The following is a 23,228-nucleotide window of genomic DNA, read 5'->3' on the forward strand; positions in this document are numbered from 1 at the left end:
CAAACCGAGGGGGACAGACCCAAACAACCTCACAGTGCACAAGTTTCACAGAAACGCACATGAATAAATAACATGCAAACACACACAAGCAACTTTTTTCAATACATCAAGTGACAGGCGCATAGAAGGATAGAGATTCGAGAGAGGCAACACAAACACACACACACACACACACACACGCACACACACACACACAAGTTTCTGAGTTTCCCTGCCAGTGTCTGCGTCGTGGGATTGGGTGTGTTGCTGCTCGGGATCAGAGTGACTGGTTTTGACTTGCTGTTGGACCAGACTTTTCTCATCTGAGTCTTGTGCTCTTTTGGATGAACACAGCGTTGGAACCGACTCCACCATGTGCTGCCTTTTTTTTTTTTTTTTTTTGAAAAACGCCCCTTTCCATTTTCTCCATCTGTTGACTCCTTCTGCTGTTTATCATTTGCTACAAGAAGCCTTGCTGGTGCCATCTTTTGTCTTTCGCCCTTTTTTCCTGTTGTTTCTGTCATCATTAGTTTCTTTACTTGTTTCCTCTTCACCCATCCTTCCTTTTATTGTTCCTCTGAGACATTCTTAGGCGTTTTGTTTCATTGGGAGTATCTTATTTTACTAGAAAGTCCCTTCCACTCTCCTGTCCATGCTCCCATTTTTCTCTTCTCGCCTTTCTTTTCTGGCTGACCTTGTGTTTGGCTGAAGATACGGTACATTCCTACCTTCTGTCCTTTTTGCACTCCATAGCTGCAAATGACTGCCAGTTGGTCAGTCCACTGCTTTGGTCCAGACTGAAATATCCTGACAGCGATTGACAGCATGATCCACAGGGGATGAATCCTAATGATTTTGATGATCCCCCGACTTACCCTTTAGCACCACCATGAGATTGACTTTTCTGATTTTTCAGTAAGGCACATTTGATAACAGTAAAAAAAATTTAAAATGCTTCAAGTCAACCACAAGGGAGGGCAAGCAACAGACAAAACTGCATGAGATTACATCTTGTACAAAACCACAACTGTAAAATCGGCGAAAGCTAGCTTGCATTAGCATTCTTGCACAGGAAATAGAAGGAAAAATGTCCCAGAGACTCAACACGGTAGTAGCGGCGGGATACTCTCTCTATCAGTCAATATCCCCCAGTTCGCAGAATTACAAGTACAATAGCGTCTCGAACGGGATCAACATTTTCTCAGGATTATAATACCACACAGGAGAAAGCCACGTAGCCTCGGCCCCGCACACTGTAGAACTCCCAATTGGAAACACAGACCGGTCCCCTAATTGTCCTAATTCGCTACAGCTGTGGCGTTCATGACCCACGGCTCACCCGCAGACCAAGGAGGCAGGAAGAGAGAGAGCGCAAATGACAAGCACGTAAGGAGATCAAACATTATATTAGGATGAAAAACCATCCCTCTGTTACAGTTACAATGTAGTTTACATAAACAAAGACAAAAAAGATGCCAATACCACATACAGGGCTGTTTAGCCACGCTAAATCAATGCAGGGGAAATTAATCCCTAGTAATAGCCATGACCTTGCTATAACTTTGCTCATTATTCGCGTCATTCAAGCATTTTTATTAAACACCACGATCAGGTCAATCTTCCTAATACCTTGGTTCATAATTTTGAACCCGGAGACTAAATAACATTCTCATAATCTGAGTTGGATGTTGGATTTTTGTTAAATTATCAGATTTTATTTAGTAAAATATGGTGAACATTGTATCTGCTAAACGTCAGCATGTTAACATTGTCATTTTGGGCATGTTAGCATGTTGACCATAAGCACAGCAGCCCTTTGAGTTACTGTTGAGTGTAGCCTCACAGAGTTGGTAGCATGGCTGTAGACTCTTAACGCACATTCAGACAAAAAACGAGGACTACTGTGAGTGATAACACTCTGTAAACGACTTGCCAAAAAGGATATTGATGACCTGTTTCTGCTGCACATTTTGCAGGGAAAGAAATATGAAACCACTGAGATATAGGTTCACAAATGATCAGAGAACAATGGAGATTCCAACACTTATACAAGAGTTGGCATCTTTTGAAGACAAATTGTATTCATATTTTTATGAGTCAGTGTCAATTGTCTTGGTGATTGTCACAGAGAACATTGGCAAAGACAAAACAAAACATTGGCAAAGACAAAACAAACTTCCACCAGCGCTAAAGACCTTTTTCATATCACAGTATTCCTGCCCAATATGGGTGCAATTCACTATATTATCCTAATAATCATCAAATTCTTATGTATTCTTTAAGCTTTAAAAACCAATTTAAAAAAGCACTAAAACATCCAGGAATAACTTTAACGTTACATTTTGACAGCAAAGGTAATGCTTCACAGCTAAGACATATATGTTATTGAAGAACAGTCAAAGGAATCTTAATGAGTAATTATAAATCATGAAGTACTCCTACATAAATAGAGGATGAACAAATCTATACATCTGATTGAACTTGTTTTTGTTGGGGAGACAATGTGCAACCAATGCCTTCAGCCATTCAAGATGAATCAGGAAGCCAATAAATATTAGCAAGTTAGACAGCTTTTCAAGTCATTCATGTGGGGATAGTTACAATTACTTATACTCTGATTATCCTGATAATGAAAATTCACCACAGTCAACTTATTGCTAATAAAATATGGGCCCAACCCTAGTCTCAGGTAAAATATGTTTTGTTTTGTTTTTTCTGTGTAATTTGCAGCCGTATATTAAGTTATAGAGACATTTAATACTTCTCCATCGTTCATCAAATTGCTCTGAAAGTGACCCCAACAATACAGTTCCCGACTGTCCTCCTCGTTATAGTTGCGGTATGGATTCCACCGTACACTCCAGCAAGAGCACTTTTAAAGCAATCCATATGTAGTTATCGTTATAGTCATCACTCTTGGCACATACGACTCCTGGAACTTTCTACAACCAACAGTTGCACACCTTATTTAGTGAACCGCTTCTGTTCATCCATCCATGCAGTCATCCAGCCATTCACTCGTTCTACATCTCTTCCCTCTCCTCTGTGTGTAAACAGCAAATCATTTTCTAAATCGCTGTTTTCCCTCGCAGAGCCATCCAGCTCCCCTGGGTACGGAAAGTGAATCACGGGGGTCTCTCCTATTGCAGGAGGCTCGCCAGCTCGATTCATTCTCCCCGAGAATTCATTTTCTATGCGGGTTCAATTTCCATGCAGCTGCCTTGCTGTCGATTTATTATACATATTGTGTATTTGTATTCATCTGTGACCAGTTTATCTGTTCGTTGCAGACGAGTCCCCCCCCCCCTCCCTTTGATGGGAAATTTTGACAAAGATAGATCGGGCCATCTGTGAGACTATTGAAGTTCAATATACTCTGAGGCTTTCATTTGCTCTGAGGAATTTTAATTGCCGCAAAATAAACAGAGGTTGGTGTCGGATTCTGAATTTACAACCTGTTTATGAGTCGCTGCCACGTCGCCACCTCAAAACGCACGTACAGGTTGCACATGCATCAGCGCGCACACACTCAGATCAGTGCGGCGTTAGTGAAGTTGCGATGATACCATTGCAGCAGCATCTAAATATTGTCCAGCAGCCCTGTAACGACTCGCTTAACTACTTACGTAAAGTCACATGCACTCAGAAGATCACAAACTTACAGAGGGATATATATTTATAGAGGCCACACACAGTCAGTAATGGATTTATAACAGGGTGGGGCCGACTTACCGCAACTGTCCCTATGGAGGTGAGTCATGTTGTTTGTCTGTCCGCCTCTTAAATCTTCGTCCAAATTGTCTGGAACTTATTACCGCGGTGGAAACCCACTGCGACCGGGGTGAAAGTGAATGTGTTATTGTCTGTGTGAGCCAGGTAGAGAGACAGCGAGAAAAGCAAACACAGAGAAATTAAAAGGCTGATACTGTGACAACACGGCGGGGTGTGCGACCTTAAAAGTCATTATGTAATTCACCTCTGAAATCTGACTTCCCCTCACACTGCTGCCTAAAAACACAATAATTTTCCAGCTCAAATCAGATGAATCAAACAAAATCAAAGTATGGACGTGTCCCAGACGTAGTCACCACAGTGTTACGCAGGTCCAGAGATGATCTTTTTGTTGGACCACCAAAATGTCCACCTCTCAAGATTTCAACAGAAGATTCCAGAATGATCAGAGATCACAGAATGTGATAATCTGCTCCACTGGTCTGACATATTGTTATGGACAGAGCAGAGATTCCCCTGAGGTTCTGATGTGAACAGGGATTTCTCAAGAGCTAGTTCACAGGTAATCAGAAGCTACTGGGCGCACCTGTAATGTTCTCCCTCAGCTGGCTGCGATCAGTCATCTGGGAGTCTATATAAGAGTGCTGCAGTTCTCCTCTTCAGATGGTTGTGTGTTTTCAGGGAGTCAACACCATCAGATGGCTCTGTGTTTTCTGTTTGGGGTGAAACTCTTGAGTGTTTGAGATTTCTTTCTATTCATTTTTTCCCTCCCTGATCGGTGACTTTTGCTTCACCTTTTATGGGTCAAATGTTTTTCTTGTTCATCTATCATTTTGATAGAATCAGTGGGTGGCTGTGGGTTTTATTCCCACCGCCACCTTTAAGACACCCAGGGACCAGTTTGCTTTGACCCTTTTGTGATTTGTGCAGTGCTTTGTTAGTTTCCCAACCTGCAACCCCCTGTCCTTCAACTCGACAGGACTCGATGAAACTCAGACTGGTTTAATTTATGTTACATCTAAAACACACCCATGACTATTATGGTCATTTGAAATTAGGAGTTAAACGCAACCCCTTTTCACCTTGCACCTTACTTATTTTCCAGATTATCTGTTGTTTAAACAGCAACAGGGAGTTGGACACACTTTAAACGCATTTATACCATGGGCTTTAGACCATACACTGTGGATTGTTTACCTAATCAATCGAAGACATTTTTGTAATCATGTCCTGAATTTGGTGTTTGGAACACATTTCAAACAAGTTGGAACTGGGGCAACAAGAGACTCTGGAAGTTGTGTTATGCTTAAAAGCACCTGTTTGGAACAGGTAAACAGAATTGGTAACAGGTTATATCATCACGGTTGAGTATAAAATCCTCAAAAGGCTCAGTGGTTCACGACCAAGGATGGGGCAGTGTTCATCATTTGCAACTGGAAACAAGTGATTGTAGACATGCAGTTACCTCATGGGCTCACTTCATAAAACCATAGTCAGTTAACCCTTCCTTCTTTGCACAGCGTCCCAACTTTTTTGGAATCAGTGTAGCACATCATGACAGAGAAAATCTTCTTTGCTGCTTATATTCACTGTTGTGATATCTCCATCTCGTATGCAAGCACTGATTATTTTTAAGGTCATGCGTGGTCTGCCCCGAGGTTACCTTTTTTATTTTAATATCTTGTGAGATGTAGCCTGAGGTTCTTTCTCGCCTCATAAGTATTTCTGGACCTGTATCCCAGAGACTGAAGGAGAGGGCTTTTGTTGTCAGGGGGCTTCAAGGCTGCGGAGCGATATGCCAGAAGAATTCAGGCTGACGGAGTTTGATGCCCTCAAATCTCTTCCTACCACAAGATATTACACCCTTTAACTTTTAATATTTTTTCATATTGCTTCCCGTTTGTTTTACGTTTTTCACTAACACCCCCCCCCCCGAATTGGCCTGCTGCAGGTCGTACTCGTGTTACGTTACATGTGTAAATCAGTTAACTGATATCACGTGAACTGCTGTCAAACATTTACGCGGGAGTCAATTTTTAAGTGCATATTTTATGTTCAGTTATAATTTATTCCTCATTTAAGGTTTATGAAAGGTGCAGTTCAGCTCCTCTGCTCACATGTTCTGCTAATTAACCTTACATAACCTTAATGTGATTATGACTTTACTGCTGTTTCACTTTACTGACCTTTCTGCTTTACTGAGCTGTCCCTTTTTTGTCTTTTATCCCTTTTAATTGTGAGGCACTTTGTAACCTAATTTTCAGCAGTGGTATATAAATAAGGTCATTATTTATCTTTATTATACTGTTAAGCATCCCGGCCGTCTATTATGTGCTTTTTTGCAAGCCATCATGCTAACTATTAACCGAGCGGAAATTTATGCAGATGACATGCAAATCTTATTCCGCGTGGATGTTGTCACACACACAATGCTTTACAGCCGTTCATGAGCCAAGAAAACAGCAATTCTTCGTGACTGTCAGATGAAGAAAACAGAGAGGCAGGCAGGCAGAACAGAGACACTGACACCGAGACAGATGAACACAAAGAGAAAGACAAACACGAGCGCATAGCAACAGAGGGGAGAAGGACGGCTATAAAAATGTTAAGACCGAGGCCACAACAGAGGAGAGAAAAGATTGATTGAGGAGCGGAGAGAGGAGAAAGAGAGTGACAGAGACGCGCTGTATCCCATCCATCATGTAGTGTTTAAATGGCTCGGGGAGGTTTCATGTGAGGGTGGAACGCAGATCAATCAGATTCAGAAGTGAGGAGTGGGCACACGCTTGTCTCCGTTGGTTATTTGCAGATCCTGGCGTCGTCTGAAAAGTTCATATTTATTCAACACTTTGAGAGAAATGAGAAACAGGTTTCTTCACACTCAATGTTCTTTATTCAATTATTAAATGGCAGTCAACCAGCTGGTGAAATCAGTACACAAATCAAACCAAACACCAAGGATATAGATTGTGATTATACTAAAGATGTAATTGCCAAATAATTCCAATTTTATGTTTTTGCTGTGATGGCACTGCATACATTGGTCTCCAATCACCAAAGACTTTGTCATCTACTAAGTGTGTTTCTAGTATTTGTCTGCGGACATGTTTTGCTGGCGCCGCAACCGTGCAAGACGCAGTCATGAAACTTGACAGTCAAGTTCAAAGATGGGCGTGGTTTCGAGCGAGGGGGCTGGAAACAGAAGAGTGGCACCCCCTTCTTTACTGCCCTGGCTGACATTCATGGTCCTTGAGACACCACAGAAGCAGTTTTAAGAACTTTGCTGTGTGTTTCATATCTCTCTCTGTCCGTATTTGTCTGTGGGCTGATTTTGTCTACACATTACCATCAAAACCATGTAAGATGCAGTTACGTAACTTTACTTACTTTGTAGTAATGACTACTAATGAGTCGGATGACTGATGTGATCCCATCGCAAGAGGACTTCTAGTTGTAAGCTGGAGCAGAGAGCTGTGATTTGCTTCAGTCAGCAGCACACCGGTGCATCTCCTAGTTAGCTGGTCCTAAGATGTCAGTCAATCACTGTCAGGGGAAATGCTCGCGCAGAGCTTGAAGTTTGCACTTCTGCTAAATGGAGAAACATGCAAAATACTGTAGCCGCAGAATTGCACCGTATGTTTCCTGACACACAATTGCCAAGAATTGAAAATTGTGTCGCTGTGATCATTCACAGTTTGGTGCCATCCATTTGCATGTTCAGAAGGGAAATGGAGCCATTTCACAATTTTCCGTTTGTCAGTACGCTTAACATGCATTCGGTGCCTTTCATGGTGAACGCAGTCTTGTTTGTCAAAGTCATATTCTCTGTGAAAACTGCAGATAACCCTGGTCCCTGTTGGTCAGCCCCAATTCCTGTTCCTCCACATCTCCCGTCTCTCTCTAATTCCGTCTTTCTTGTCTGCTTTCACATCCCATCTCTCCCTCCTTCTCTCACTGTGGCCTTCATGCTGTCTCTCCTTTGCTCTTCTTCACTTTATCTTCTATCTGTCAGCCTTTTATCAGTCTCCTTGTACATCTGCTCCACTCTCATCTATGTCTCTGCCGTTCAGCTTATCAACTGCTTACTGTCAGCTTTGTCAGCCTGTTAACTTTTTTTCTGCCCTTCCATCTGCGCATCTTCAAACTTTAGCCTTACAAACACCCCATTTAATCACATGGCAGTCATTCTATTAAGTCGAAGCTCGAGTCATATGACGTTCAGGGAGAAGCGTCTTCTAAAAAGGGGCTGAGCACCGCAGTCGGTTTTAATCAGCCTCACCGTCTGTCTGCATGAGAGCGGCTGCATTAATCTCTTCCGCCAGAAGGAGGGGAAGCTGGGAATCATCACTTTGTTCCACGCCATCTTTCAAGGCCGACACGTAAACCCTCACATTAGATCCAGGCATGTAAACGTATGCGGACTGGGCGGACGTACACACACCACATGGCTGAGTGGAGAGGAGCGGTTGTTTCATAAGCCAGGTCGCGCCAGGTCAGACCGCCTGTGTACAACATTTTTCCACACCCCGTTCTTCCTCCTCAACTCCTCCCCGCTCCTCTCTTTTACTCTCTGCTGTCGATCTAATCACTGCGTCTTCACTTATATTCTCCAGTCTCCCCAGACGTCGATTCATTTTTTTTTTTTTTTTCCTTCTTGGTTGTTTCTCTCTTCTGTCATCTGATCTGTTTTTTTTTTCTCCTCCTTTCTATTTTCTCCTCCGTCCTTTTTCATGACGCCTGTCTTGGCTTCCTTGATCATCCCAGCTCGTATATTTTCATACATAAAGACTGCCTTTATTTTGATATAATGGGGCCATGGGTATTTGCATTAACTTCCTTGCTGAGATGTAGTTACTTTAATTGCCCATTTCTGTCTGCACAGGTTGAGTCTTCTTACTTGTCTTTTTTAATCTACATGAAAGAGTGAGTATCAAAGTGAATTGGGAAAAAAACTGTGTATCATTTTTTTTGACCAATTAGGCAATAACACATTAATGAATTTTGTTGAATAGTCATTAGACCAACAAGCAACTCATCTTCCTCTACGTACCTTATAAGGATGAGAAAAATACCAATCCACATGTGACATAGGCATTCAACTCTCTCGTCTTTTCAAACTTCAGGAATCTGAAGATATATTTGCTTGAACAAAGCCGGGACAAACGGCACAAGCTTGTCCGAGCTGTTTTTCAAGGTTACCACTGATACAAACTGAGAAAAGCAGATAATCCTTACATTGTAGGAGCTCGAGTTGTTTTGTCCTGCAGTTTTCTTGATAGATTCGAGTTGTCCAGTAAAGTTTTCTTGTTAAATGAAAGGCATTTCATGTGTCCTTGAGGTCCAATGCTCGGCGCTCAAAAAAATGTCAACCCTGCTAGTAAAAACAAGAACAATACATAGCCACGCAAAGTCGTAGTTACTGCTTGTTAATTTGGTGCAAAATCAATCGGATCTACACAACAATGGCAGCTACTAAATGCAATATCCAGATAGATTTCCAAGTATAAGTGGCTCTTGGCATGCACATATTTTAGAAAGCCTTGACAGCAAATAGCGCAGATCAGATCAAAACCGTATTGGAGGTGGTATGTATGTATGAACTACAGTTCAGATCACATGTGTCTTAGTCACACTCATCAGATCTCACAGTGTCTTACTGTCTTTACTGTCACTCTCACAACATGAGACACACTCATAATGTCAAGTCCAGAGTGACTGAAGAGAGAATCTTGCTGAAATAAATGTTCTGCTCTGCAACTTACTTGGACGGGGGAAATGATGTGCTCCATCTCTCATTCTTCCTTGGCGGAAGACGCGTGACCTTCCGCAGTTACTTCTGCATTGTTACCACAGCAACCCATTTATTATGTTGGTGATGTCTGTACTCAGAAAATCCGACTTGATCACTAGAAAATAAAAGTGCGGGCACAGTTGGGGTCGTGCACCTGAAACGCTAGGTCAGAATTTGGACATCATGTTGGAAACACGTGTAAAGCTAAGTCCATTGGTTACTAACTTCTAGTCTTCTTCTTCTCTGCCTTTTTAATGGCACACTGCTGCACTGAATGCATTCCCACCACCTGTGAATTAGTGATTAGTGGAACAGTGTGGAGCCACTGGCCAGTATTGTCTATTGTGTTTGTACACGTATCCTTGTTTGCCGGACCAGACAAACAAAATGAGGGATGCGCTAATTAATAGACTGGTCCACAGTGCTACAAGAAGTGCACCGCAGGGCGTCTTTTAATTAAACATTTAGATGTTAATGTTCTAAACAGCTAATCAATAAATCATACAAGCGCTACATTTTTAACTTGTGCAACACTTTTAAACTCCTTATTCGCCAGCTCGTGTCAGCTGAAGGGCCTCGATCTAAAAAGCCAGCGCTGTCCTTCATTTTTAAGTCTTTTGTCTCTTTCCGCTCTTTTTTAACTCATTTTCTTCATGCTTTCATTGTGTTTCCTCCTCACCTCCACTTCTATTTCTGTTGTCTTAAGGGATGTCAGAATATTAAAAAGAAAAAAGAAAAAGTCCAGTCCCTGTGGTGTTTTTAAATGTTGGTTTCTTTCATCACATTTTGCAGCTGACTTGTCACCTCGTGGGGACGTGGCTCCCATACAGGCATCACAGTCAGCTGAGGAACGTCATTGTTTAAAATCCCCTGTGCAATAAGCATCCTAAGTGCCTGAAGGACAAGGTCCTCAAATAGAGACTAATTTTAGATGTCTTACTTTTATCTTGTTTACTTATTCACTTATGGCAGGCTGTCCTGTGGGAAATAACTGTATTTCCATTACAGTGGCTCTATGAGTTTGGCCTGTATGTACAGTTTATATTGTGCTGTACAGTATATTTGTATTTACAGTCTGGTTTTTGTCTCTCTGTTTGTCAGTTGTCAGAAGCCAGGGACAAGACTCTTGAAGGTCTCAATCGAACAGTCGATTACAAGGAGCTAAAAGGCAAAGACCCCTCAACTGTCGAACTGGTCAAGAAGATTGAGCAGGTAAAACATTACGGGTTTGTGCATTCGTCATCCAGCCCCGACGAGTTTTCTGTGTAATAAATTTAGGTCAAATTTCCCTCATGAGTGCTGGAAATACATCGAAAAAAAGGCCGTTACCATTTGTGTTTCACTGCACGCAGCTCGAGGTGAAACTGGCCGAGAGAGAGCGGCAGGTGCTGGAGAGAGAACTCCTCGTGGACCAGGTGACCCGGCTCTCGAAGCCACTCAGCGAGCAGGCGGAGAACTGCCGACAGGACAGACTCACGCTGGCAAAGAAGGTAGAGATGCCCTCGCACGGGGACGGAGATGGAGCTCAGCTCACGTATGAAAAGGAACACGCACTCAGATTAACATGTGAAGGTTTCCCCCGCCGGAGAGCTCACAGTTGAGTCTCTCCCAAACACGTTTGCTGGAGGAGCATGTGCGGTCCATGTGAGGAGCACGCAGGGTGGGCATCAAGGAGTTCACCGAGCATTACAGTTTCCTCCTCAGCGCCCTGTCTCCGTCTCCCTCTTCCTCTCTCCTTGACTGTCTGTATTTCTCTCTCCCTCACACACCAACTATAAACAGCCTCAAGATCAGGGTTCAGTTCATGTAGTAGTAATAATGTGAATATGAATAAAAAATGAAGCTCAAACTTACAGAATCAGACGCATGCATTTCCTGTTTTATGCACCCAGAGGTGCAGTAAGATTAGAGTGGAACTTGATGGTTAATATTGAAGGACTATCGGTGTGAAGTTCTTGAAATCCGTCTGTTTCCGCAGCTCAACGAGTTTCGAGCTCACATAATGGACACCAACCAGCGCCTGATGGCCGTCTCCGCGGAACTTTCCATGAAGCAAGCGGCCGCTTTGTCTCTCCAGCAGGAGATCAGAGAGAAGGAGCACCAGGTCAGATCTCGGCCACACATTCTCCCCTCGAAACTCCCACCGCAGTTCCCATTACGCCTGTCACTCTCCACTGACCGCGATCGAAGAGAGCAAAAAGCATCTCGATGATAATTTTCTCACTGTGTCCCTTCTTTCACCTCAAACCCATTTATTTATTTTTTTGCTTGTTTTGCAGAGTAAAACAAATCAGGGGGGTCATAGGCAGGGAGGCAAAATAATGTTCAATACTCAAACGAGGGAGAAAAAAACTCAGCGGGGTTCAGAAAAGTAGAACAATGTCGATGAGGGAAAAGAAACGATGCGTGAAAAGCAAATGAGTTCTCGCTAACACGGGACGTGAAGGAATCAGGATTCATATTTAGCAGTGAATGGTGCAGAGCGTTCAGTCACCTCTGGTCCCACAGCGAGCAGCTGGCTGAAAAGAGTCGCGCCGGCAGAAGCTCTTTGTAGTCTTCTTGTCCCTCTTTGTAGTCGTTTTGTCTCACTGTTGTTTTTTGCATCATGTTGCAGCAATTTTATGTCTTTGTAGTTATTTATTGCCTTTTATTGATTTGCATTATCGTGAAGTCATTTTATTAGCACTGTAGTTGTTGTGCATGTCCTTGTAGCCATGTTTTGTCTCGTGTAGTTCTTTTATGTTTTTGTTGATCTTTCTTTATGCTCTGAAGCTTTCGATCACATCCAGCGCTCATCAAGTTTCCGACAGGGATAGATGTTTTTTTTTTTCTGAACGCTTGAAAGAAATGCAAATAAATGACAATATTAAATGTAGGTCACAAATTTAATCCTCTTTTTATACTGTTTAGAGCTGAAGTATGTTGTGTGTTTATCCACAAGCTAAATCAATCTGCTGCTTCCGGCCCCTCCACACTGTGGCCGCTAAAGATGTGAAAAGGCCGTCTGCAGAAGCAGCGTTTGGTTTGTCTCCCCAAGGCTACTTTAGAAACATGGCAGCACAACATGGGGGACCAGGTGTAAGAGAACCAGCTCCCTCCGTAGATATAAAGGTCGTCCTAAGGTAACGAAAACAGAGTCTTAATTAAGATTAAGGTGATTACACTACAATGAAATGAATGTTATGTTCTGTTGCCACCTAAAACAGACTGGACATTCAAAAGAAGGCAACTAGCCATCAGCTGAGTCATCATTTAACTATTTCAGATAGTGACTACGATATGAGCAGAAAGTCTCACTGCTTTCTGTCTCGCTAAAAACTTAATCTGCTGAACATGAGAGGATTTCCCACATGCTTTGTAAATGTTTCACAAGAAGAGTGTTAATAACCTGAAGAGCCCCCGCAGCTGATGTACGCCTGCAGCGCCGCAGACGCAGCTACAAGAAGGGAAACGCGGAGGCATAAGTTTGCCCGAATTCTGACACTAATGCGACCATCTGTTGTGGGGACGCGGCGAGAATTGAACGGAGCCAAGAGGGTGCAGAGTGGACCGGGTGATAGGAATACAAAGTGAATGTTTTCCCCCCGCGCTGCCCCTGTCTTTCCAGATGGACAGGTGCCAACAGCAGCTGGAGCAGGGCCTGCCACCGTGCCCCGAGATGGAGGAGGAGTGGAGGAGGATGCTCCGGGACAAGAAGAGGAGACAGAGGGACAAAGAGGAGAGAGAGAGGGTAAAGAAAACACACAGGCACATACACACCAAAGATCACTGGTCGGGAATTGATTAAAAGCAGTGAGGAGAAAGACAAGAAAGAGTGACAAAGAAAGAAGGAGTCGACGCGGGGGCAAGAAATCGATTAAGATTCTGAGGGACAAAAGGGGTCCGCCGTGTGCACCCGAACACGCACACGGCGAGACGGGGAAGTGAGTCGAGAACTCTGTGGGAGCTGGAATAGTTTTCACCACATGCGAGGGACAAAAAGGGCAGAGCGGCCGACAAACAGAAGCCGAGGCCGTCTGCACATACAGGGATCAGCTGTGTCTGAAACCGGTCCAGCTCTCTGCAGCACGCCGCGTCTTATCCTCATCTCTATATTCTCACCCTGCTTATAACCGCTGGCCCAAAAACCCACAATACCCACAAAAAACCTGCAGAAACTGAAATATTTGTCACGTGTATGAGGAGTTTAAAGGTTTGCTCCTACTTTTCCGGCCCCTTTCAAGCTTCTTCTTAAATGTAAATGTGTTTCGCGAACCCGATAAGACAAATATGTTTTTCCCTGTTTATGTATCGGCTGTTCCTGCAATTTTTTTTTTTTTTTTAAATGCATTCCAAGCCATTATTCCCCCCCCCCCCCTTTTTTTGGGTGTGCGCTCCTTAGATCACATGCCAGCGGATAAACTGTTCATATGCATGAGAAAATCGCCGTCTCTTTGAAGTCTCTCTGAGATTTCGGCACAGTTCATTTGCATGCTGTTGTGGGGTGAAAGTCAAAGGGAGGACTGTGGCGTCATGAGGACGTGTGCAACACTGAGGGATTTTTTTTTTTCTATACCCCCCTCCACCCCACCCCCCTCAGCAGGAGTCCGCCATGGTTACAGATTGATACATCAACCATATTGGGTTCAAATCAATTTTGTCAGCTACTGTCAGAATTCTACAGGCCATATTTGAGTTTGATTAGACGGGGAAAGAAAGTTTCTATAATCCTGTTTGATGTGTTTATGTGTTGTCATATAATTAGAGCGAAGAGGCTACAGGTCCTCTTGTTTAATTTAGACCAATTACAGCCTTAGTGAAATGATAATTTTATGATAAATACATGTAATGTCTACCTTTATTACCAATAGTCTTAAAAGTGTCACATATATAATGTGCTTATGATGATGCAATATGTAAGAAATGTTTCTGTACATGAAGAAAACTAGCTTTTATCTGAGAAGCTCGGCCTGTTGCATCTTGGTATTATTTTTATTCCAATAGCATCCCGTATAACAAACCTGGAGCATCTCTCACATCACTAATTTCTCTAATGTTCTCAATTAAAGTTAATACGAATGAAAACGTAATGAAACTTTAATCAGCCTTGTGATTTTGGAGCTCTTGCACTTAACTGTACACGGGTGCCCTTGCATTTGTCTTAAGGAATTAAAAAAAGAAAAGAGAAAAAACAATATTAATGATTCCATTTCATGATTAAAATTCAAGAAAATCTAATTCAAACCATTTAGTCCAAGGTCAGGAAGTCTTACATCAAATATTAAAACTGTGTGTGTGTGTGTGTGTGTGTGTGTGTGCAGCGGGCTGAAGAAGCGGAGTGGATCCAGTTGCCTAACGGAGTGTACACCACGGCCGAACCCCGTCCCAACGCGTACATCCCGCAGAGCGACGGCGCTCTGCCTCTGCCCAAACCCTACGGAGCCCAGGCCCCCTTCAAACCCTCCCAGCCAGGGGCCAACATGAGACACATCCGCAAACCAACGCTCAAACCCTTAGAGATGTAGAAAAACAACACGTTCTCCAGACACGTCATCTCAACTTCAATCAAAAAATTTTTTAAAAGCGAATGCGCATTTTTATTATTATTATTTTTTTTTTCAGAAGATGTTTTCTTCATATTTATCAGGTTTATTGACCTTCCTCAGTGCTGCTCCCTCCTCCTCCTCTCTGCCTCTTGTGTCCGGTCCAGCATACCACTGCTGTTTTGGTCGTGTGTGTGTCTTGTGGACTACATCTGGTTGTAATCGTGTTTCCTTTTTTTATATATTTATATTTACTGGAAAGACCTTGTGTGCACTTCTTGCTTGCAGTAACACAAAATACTGTAGAAGAGTGGAAGGGAGGACAGAGGACACGGGGGAGAGATAAAAATGTGTTTGTGTATTGTTACATCATGTCCACCAATAAAAAGCTTTGTGTTTTCTTTCCTAGCAGAGCATCTTTATCGTCTTCACTACTTTTCTCTTAAAGGAGATGAATTAACTCACGCTCAGGGAAGCTGGAATATTTCGGCATATTCCTCGGGCTCGTCTGCCACGCTTGTAATCTCGCAGCTGATGAATGAATTGCAATGGGTTTTAGGCTCTAAGCTGGGCTAAGAGCGCCCGCTTAATGCCTGAGATGATAAATGTAAATACAAAGAGGAAAGACCAGGCAATGAAAGAGCATAGGAAATGACGAGAGAGGAGAATATAAATGATGAGGAGCCAGAAAAGGCGGCAGAGGAGAGTTAGAGGGAAAAGAAATGGATAAAAGTGGAGCTTTAACTGAGGTGGGAAGTTCAGAGGTGGTTCTCTGAGCGACAAAACAGAGTTGCTCGCTCTTGAAGCTTCTAAAAAGTTACCATAAGTCATCATATCTGTTGTTTAGCGAGCGTGTCTTGAAGCATGTACTAAACCAAAATTTATAGCATCCACTACAATGATACATAATTCATAATTAATAATGATCATTCATGATTCATTCATGATTCATATGATGATGAATGATTCATAATTTGATCAAAAAGTATAAAGACATATTGGTGTTAAGAGGGAAAATAAACATCCAGCAGATCGACCTACATATTGGTGTGGATAACAGTTGAAATGGGTGAAATAGGATATGTGAAGGGCTAAATTTAGCTAAAGTAGTTTTTAAATAATTACTGCAAAAGAAAACACGTAAAATATTTAGCTGACAGTAAGTTAATGAATAAAAAGTTGAAAATAACAAGCTTAAAGTAAGTTAATGGATGAGTTGCTCGCTGAAAGTAAATATTGGCCTAAACAATAAAATTGATTAAACAGTTACAGCTTAAAGTAGCAAAGGGGATAAATGTTAACTAATTAGCGAAAAGAAACATATAAACAGTTTAAATAATTATTAATTAAAACTTGACAGTTAAGAGGGTTAGCTAACAGTAACGGACATATTAAATAATCAGCTAAAATTAGCCTAGCTCAAAATGGATATGACATTGAAACAGCACACTTAAATTAATGAATAAACATTCTAAGTAATTGGCTAAAAGTGGCTTAAACTGTTAAAACAATGAGTTCAAACTTGATAGACATTTTAAACAGTAAGCTCAGTAAGTAAGGGGGTTTAGCCTAAGCAATTTGTAACAGTTTGCCAAATGTAAAGATTAGCCTAAACAACTTGATGGGCTAATCAACCAAAACTGGATAGACAATTGAAATAGCAAAGACTAACAGACATATAGTTAAAAGTAGCATATAAACAGCTAGAATAATTAGTTAAAACTGGACAGTTAGCTTACAGTAATGGATTAACTGATTAAATATAAGTAAGTATACAAACAATTTTGAAACAATTTAAACACTGCTGTAAGTAATAGTAAATTGTGGTAGTAAAAGGTTGAAACAGCTGTGGTTGAAATCTTTCTATTTCTTAGGAAAATCCTCTTAAGAAATAGATGAACTGTTACATGACGGTGCACTTGAACTCATCTTGAACTGATCTGATGAAAAAGTTTGGAGCACCACTGGTGTAAGCTTAGTTTGCAATGCACAGTGTGAGAGACGACTTCTTTTTTAAAAGGGAAAAAAAAAAAAAAAGGTTCAAGGCGGCGGCAGGTTTGAGTTTATCTGATTTTAAGGCAGCCCTGTCCAGCCAGCGATGTGATGCGTGTGTGTGATCATCCACCGCAAACTGATGGTGAGAGCTGTCAGATAAACTTAGCCCCTGACTGTTTGTGCTTATTAGCTGGCTACATAACACTGACTGCATAACAGAGTGTGGAGGAGGCAATCAGGTGGAGGGGGCGAGCCATTTATTTACATTTTTATGGAGACATTTACCCAGAAGAGGAATAAATCAAGACGGCCGTACCAAGGTGTTACAGCACATGGTTAAAAGGAAATTGCGCAATTTGGCAAACTCGCATAAAAAGCATGATGTTCTTGGTGAACGTGACTCAGCGAAGTACGATGACTGACCCCGGGTTTATTTCCGTGGAACCCTCACTGAGTCTGTCCAAAACACTCAGTCATTGTCAAGAAAATCTGAGCGCCCGCTTCCTTTCTATTGCTATTGGACTGCGAGTGAGATCATTTCCCAAATTACCCCGAGGGCATCCACGGCGCAACTGGCTCGCGATTGTTCAGGGTTCAAAGGAAAGTCATCGGAAACGGCGTGTGCCAGGTTGCCACACAGCTTTCTCTGTACGCCACGCTCTTAAAAACGAGACGGTGAAGGAGAAGAATACAGTCAAGAAGGATTTATTCACAATATATTACACAGAACGTTTGTAATGAGTGGTTAAATAATCCCTTTTTGTTCCGAGGAATGTTTTGTAATATCTCAAATTGTGGCGTGACATGATATGTAAATAATTTCCCCTATTAAGTCTCAGAGGGCGCCAACATTTATACACTTGGATGGTGAACACATGCCACACTCCCACACACCTCCGCTACCAAAGAATTTCTCTGCTTACAGTAAGAGCTCGCTCAAGATTGACGGCACACGAGGAGGATATATTCGAACCAGATGCTAGGTGTGTGTCCGTGTGTAGGAAGACTGAGTCACATCTAAGTGTTGTCCTCATTACTTCTCTGCTGTCTCATTGGATTTTATAGCCATGTAAATACCATCTTCCCTCATGTGTAAGGCCGGGTATCAATACTTTCTTAGAACCAAATGTAGCAATATCTTGTCAAATTTATATTCCTGTTCCCCGATTCTCTGATCTTTCTGGTTTAGAGTGAGACAGTGTAACTTTATCTGCTCTTACAGACGACAGTAACACGTTTGCTACCAGTAGCTAACATTAGCCGTTAGTAGTTTAGTATCTCAAGTTTCACTCACTCACTCTGAATCAAGATTTGGCTACTTTCAGACTATATTATTTGGCAAAGGTTAAATGGATCCAATCATTTAAAGACTTGGCAGGTACATTTGTTGGACACATGGTATCACTCTGACCAACGAATATGTTTCTTCTTTTTAAAAGTTAAGTAGTCCCTCCCCCAAAAATTAAGCCAGTTTTGGAGTATTTGTTAGCCAAAGTTCTTGAATGATCGCTCATCTATAGACAACTGCTCATCATTTCAGAACTTCAGCTGTGAAATTTGCAGGAATGTGTATTTATTTTTCTAAACACAAGATATCATACTGTAAGAAGAAATGTCTTCTTTTATAGAATGGGAGTTCCTCGTTTCTTATCAAGAAAAAGTTGCCTTCAATCGAAATTTAGCTTGTTAAAGACTATTCAAGTTGGCTTGATTTGAAAAGAGCTAGAGTCAAAGCATCTGAAATGAAAGCCAGCCCTTTCTGAAAATAAAACAAGGTTCAAGCAACAAACCTGATATCAGGTTGGAGACAATCTGGCTAATGAATCCGCATCTCTGCTGTCTCAAATCGATTATCCTCTTAGCCCCTCTTCTTTTCTTTGAGAACTTAATATGTAATTAGTGTACTTCCTATGAAGAGGTAAGAGATCATTTGTCCATTCAGTTTACAGCGTCTTAATACCCGGTCTTTGTAAGTGCCACTCAGTCTCGCTGAGCCAACCAGCTGCATAGATTCCGTATAAGTCATTGTTAAAATCAGATTTAATGCAGAGCAGCCGCTGACCGGCAGCACCGAGCGGCTCCGTCCGTCGGAGCTTTTTGTCAGCATGTAATCACGTTGATGGGGTGCGGTGGGCGTTACAGGAAGCACAGGAGGATAAACAAGCGCGTTTGATTTATAAATACCGTTCGGCATATTTGACATCGCCGTTCATAAATTGTTTGGGAGAAAGTGGAGATGTTGTGGAGAGAATTGTCAAAGAAATACGAGTTGGTATAAATAGCTGCCCGCCGTTATTGATTTTCACTCAAAATCCGAAAAGTATGTTCCTCCAAATTGAATTAAAGAATCTAACCGCGTTCCATATTGTGTTTGATTTTTTTATTCTGTTCGTCCGTCGCTGAACTGTGTTAAAAAAAACGGTGCTACATTACATTTTTCTCTCTCTTTCTTGCACCGCATCTCTCTTTTTCCATCCAGCCAGCCTCCTACTTCATCTTTCCCTTCCTGGGCGTCTCCACCCATCTATCCCTCCGTCCCCACCCTAATTTGTCATGAAATTGTTGTTTATGAGAGCTCTGCCTTTCAATCTCTTCATTCATCTTTCACGTCTCACCCTCCATCACCCACCCAGCCGTTACTTGTCCTCAAGGCCCAGTCAATGATGGCTCTTCTCTCAAACACATTTTCCCCCTCATCTCACCCCCCCATCCATCCGTCCCCCTGTCCCTCTCCAGCTCCTTCCTCCCCCCATCCCCATCCTTCATTTCTCCTCAAAGCCCAGCAGTATTAGTGTCTGTTTCAGAGCCGTCTCCTCCACGAACCTGGCGTCCACGTTCTCCTGCTCCTCGAAAGGGTTCAGAGCTGCAGCACAGGAAAGAGGAGTTAGGGAGAGCTGCAGCTTCTTATAGAACACCACACACTTCCTTTTCTTGCTCCTTCATGACGGAGACTGCTGAGTTCTGACCAAGCACGCACATAAGCACACAAGCTCTGTCTTAATCCTCCAAAGGCAGGATACACACACACACACACACACACACACACACACACACACACACACACACACACACACACACACACACACACACACACACGTTCATACACTACCTTGTTCCTCTATATCAGAGAGTATTTTTGCCAGGTAGGTAAGAGGCAGAAACTCGGGTCTGAAGCCTGGCTTGTCTCTGCCGGTGAATGCAAATCCCTGAGGAGGAAGGAAAAGCAAAAACATAACTGTGGGTTCTGCAGCTTTCTTTCCCCGGCGCGCGCACAGTCGAGACAAATCTGCAGCAATTCGAGATACTGCTCACCTTGACTCACTCGTTCCCTCTTATGGATAAAGTTGGCTGCTGTTTAACTTTTAAGGGCAGCCATACATTCTTAGCTGTCACTGCACTGGAGTGCCACTGGCTCTCCATGCCCGTGTGTTGGCCAATTAGCTGACTAAAAATGGGCAATAGCATCGGGAAGTGATAGATACTGCGTTAGCTGCATAGCTGGGGTCATTGTTTAAATATATTTAATGAAGGCCAAGGAGGACTGTGTAAGTGCAGCGCTGCAGAAAAAGGCACCTTTCTCTGGAGTTAACGCTTCTGGAAAGATTGCTTATCAAAACTGTGGTAACAGTCACAATAACGCTGATCTAATCTGGCTAATTTAACAGAGCCGAAGGGGATGCATTATTATACTGTACTATAATGCTTTTCTTGCGAGACACCCAGTGACTGATTGGGTTGTGTCTCTTTTTCAATAAGAGAAGGAGAGAAACTCAAAAGACTGGTGCCTTCTTCTCATCAAATAAACTCAGAAAATAAATCAGTGTTTTTCTGGGTTTCTAGGGGCGGCCAGGGGCGGAGCTGACACAGCAGATTCTAAGCTGTTGTTTCCCAGGTAAACACACCGACGTCTCTCTGGGCTCGGCAGAACGGACAGGACGGGTTTCCACAGAGCAGACCGGCGGAAGCTTACTCTATGCCTGTCCGCCTTGCCCAGCCCAGAGACACTCGGGATACTTTGGAAGATTCGTACCCCAGAAAAAAGTGAGTTCAAACAGGCTGATGTGTTTATTGAAACTACAGTTCACTAGAGAACCCAACCAACAAGGGCAACAAATAGGCAGAGTGGGGCATGTATTCCAAGATAGGCAGTGGGATCCATTAAAACCCAAAGAGACGTTTTAAAATAGTTTGTCTTTTCCAAATGACGGCCCAGTTTTTGGGGTTTTTTTCTTTATTGACCTAATTGCTCATTACCGAATGTTAGCATTCTAGCATACAAAACTAAGATAGTAAGCCTGGTAAACATTAAACCTATGGAACATTATCATGTAAACATGGTCAGTGTGAGCATAGCAGCATGCCGACATCCGCATTTAACTCAAAGCACTGCTGTGGCGAACCTGTTAGCATGGCAGTGGACTCAGTTGATAATTTCACCAGTAAATGTTTCATTTTTCACTCACATCTGTGAGAATTTCTCCACTGCATGTTAGCTAGCTGCAGTGCTACGAGAGAGAGAGGTAGGTACTCTGTGCAGTGTGTGTGTCACACTGCAGTGTGTGTGTCACACTGCACTGCATTACCTTGTTTTTGTTCTGTTTCTCCAGCAGAGTCCTGACATAATCTCTGGAGATTGAGGCTGAGCTGACAGGATGGTCCCACATATGGTAGATCCTCTGCTCCATAGGCTACACAGACACACACACACACACACACACACACACACACACACACACACACACACAATAGAGTTTACATTTTAGGCATGTAGCGAATGTTGTCATGAATAAAAATTATCCCTGAAGCATGTGAACATCTGCTCCTTTCCATTTTGCCAACTGAAACTCCAAACCATTGTAGAGGAGCTGACTGCTAATGAGGGCTTCCAGAGAAACCTCATTTTTCAGCGCGGTGAAATGAACACCATGGTCATAAATAACACTTAAGCAAACAAAGATTGCAGGTGTGACTGACAGTACCCAAAGAACGCAGCTTTTCCTCAGGGATGCCGTCCAGCTTCAAACCTGCTGCCAAGGTTATACAGAGAGATGCTGCCGCGTGCTTGAATGAATCATTACGGATTGTGTAAAGATCAGTGGTGAGGAGAGGTTTAGACAAGCACAACCAGGTTCTCTATACAAGACAAATATTAGCTAGCAGACATGAATTTTCTAAGCAAACTCAGTTAGCTACAGAACATTTACACCGAGCTGTTACTGAGCTTAAAATGTTGTAAATGGTAGTGTAGCGTAGTTATGCCTGTTTTAGGAAGTTTGATATGAAGTGTCACCTCTACAGCAGTAAAGAGGAAGGTGCACTGATGTAAAGAGAGGAGAGGGAAAAAGAAAAGACTCAAGAGGGCAACAGAACTACTGGAGTAACGTCAAGAGCAATCCACTTGTCTTTCTTTGTGACCACAGCTGGCTTGTTAGCCTTAGCGAGCTTGGTAGCTTTTAGCTAGAGGGTCATTTTTCAGTAAGCAGGCTTCATTCAGCTCCAACCACTCTCCAACTGTTAGCCCATTTATGTATTAACTGCAAGTTAGGCAGAGTTGAGCGCTGCCAAGACGGCGACGGCCAGAGCCACCCACACTGAGATCAACAATGGCTCTTCAGACACCAATGGGTGACATCACAGCGGCTTTGTCTGCAATTTATAGTCTACGGGATAAACAAACAGAAAATGGGAATTATGGGGGTGCTGGCTTCGGTCAAGCGATTTGGCGCTACACCTCCTGTTTTCAAACTCTGTTGGAGTGTGTGTGTGTGTTGTACCTGCTAAATCTCTCCTGCCTGCCAAACTCTGCCCAACAAACGTCTGATGGGCAGGAAACGGAACAGAAACACTAAACACTCAACATTCCTCTGATCACAATGCGGACGGAACACACACACGCAAGCGCACACACGCACACACAGCTACACAAGAAATATACTGTACCCAGACAGGAACACGTGGATGTTACACAAGAGTTAGGGACACACATAAACACACAGACTCAGTAGACAACTACCTACACAACCCCTTCCCGAACACACACACACACACACACACACACACACACACACACACACACACACACACACACACACACACACACACACACACACACACACACACACACACCAGCCAGTTACACAAGTGCTTTGTGATTGGCTTGAGGCTGGCTTGAGGGAGATGAGACCTAAAATAACTTCAAACTCTTAATT

The 23,228-nt window shown here is 42.7% G+C and overlaps 2 protein-coding genes across 9 annotated transcripts in view; one reads left to right on the plus strand and one right to left on the minus strand.

Moving 5' to 3' along the window:
- ccdc146 (coiled-coil domain containing 146) overlaps window positions 1–15,432 on the plus strand; it is a 51,373-nt gene extending 35,941 nt beyond the window's left edge. For 4 of the 7 annotated variants that reach the window (XM_037122480.1, XM_037122483.1, XM_037122484.1 and 1 more), the window contains 5 exons: window positions 10,604–10,714; window positions 10,855–10,992; window positions 11,481–11,606; window positions 13,110–13,232; window positions 14,803–15,432. In XM_037122480.1, the coding sequence (XP_036978375.1) occupies window positions 10,604–10,714; window positions 10,855–10,992; window positions 11,481–11,606; window positions 13,110–13,232; window positions 14,803–15,006 (702 nt within the window). In that variant the 3' untranslated portion in view covers window positions 15,007–15,432. Of the gene's footprint in view, window positions 1–10,603; window positions 10,715–10,854; window positions 10,993–11,480; window positions 11,607–12,443; window positions 12,625–13,109; window positions 13,233–14,802 lie in introns of those variants that run through there. The other 3 variants (XM_037122481.1, XM_037122482.1, XR_005079070.1) reach the window with 2 other exon arrangements.
- A 1,827-nt stretch (window positions 15,433–17,259) lies between these two features.
- LOC119032871 (gamma-secretase activating protein) overlaps window positions 17,260–23,228 on the minus strand; it is a 38,677-nt gene continuing 32,708 nt past the window's right edge. For both annotated transcript variants that reach the window (XM_037122488.1, XM_037122487.1), the window contains exons 30-32: window positions 21,603–21,707; window positions 20,129–20,225; window positions 17,260–19,882 (exon numbers count right to left, since the gene is read on the minus strand). In XM_037122488.1, coding sequence (XP_036978383.1) covers window positions 19,782–19,882; window positions 20,129–20,225; window positions 21,603–21,707 — 303 coding nt within the window. In that variant the 3' untranslated portion in view covers window positions 17,260–19,781. The remainder of the gene's footprint in view (window positions 19,883–20,128; window positions 20,226–21,602; window positions 21,708–23,228) is intronic.

The sequence above is a fragment of the Acanthopagrus latus genome, chromosome 14 (assembly GCF_904848185.1).
Source record: "Acanthopagrus latus isolate v.2019 chromosome 14, fAcaLat1.1, whole genome shotgun sequence".
Classification (NCBI taxonomy): Eukaryota; Metazoa; Chordata; class Actinopteri; order Spariformes; family Sparidae; genus Acanthopagrus; species Acanthopagrus latus.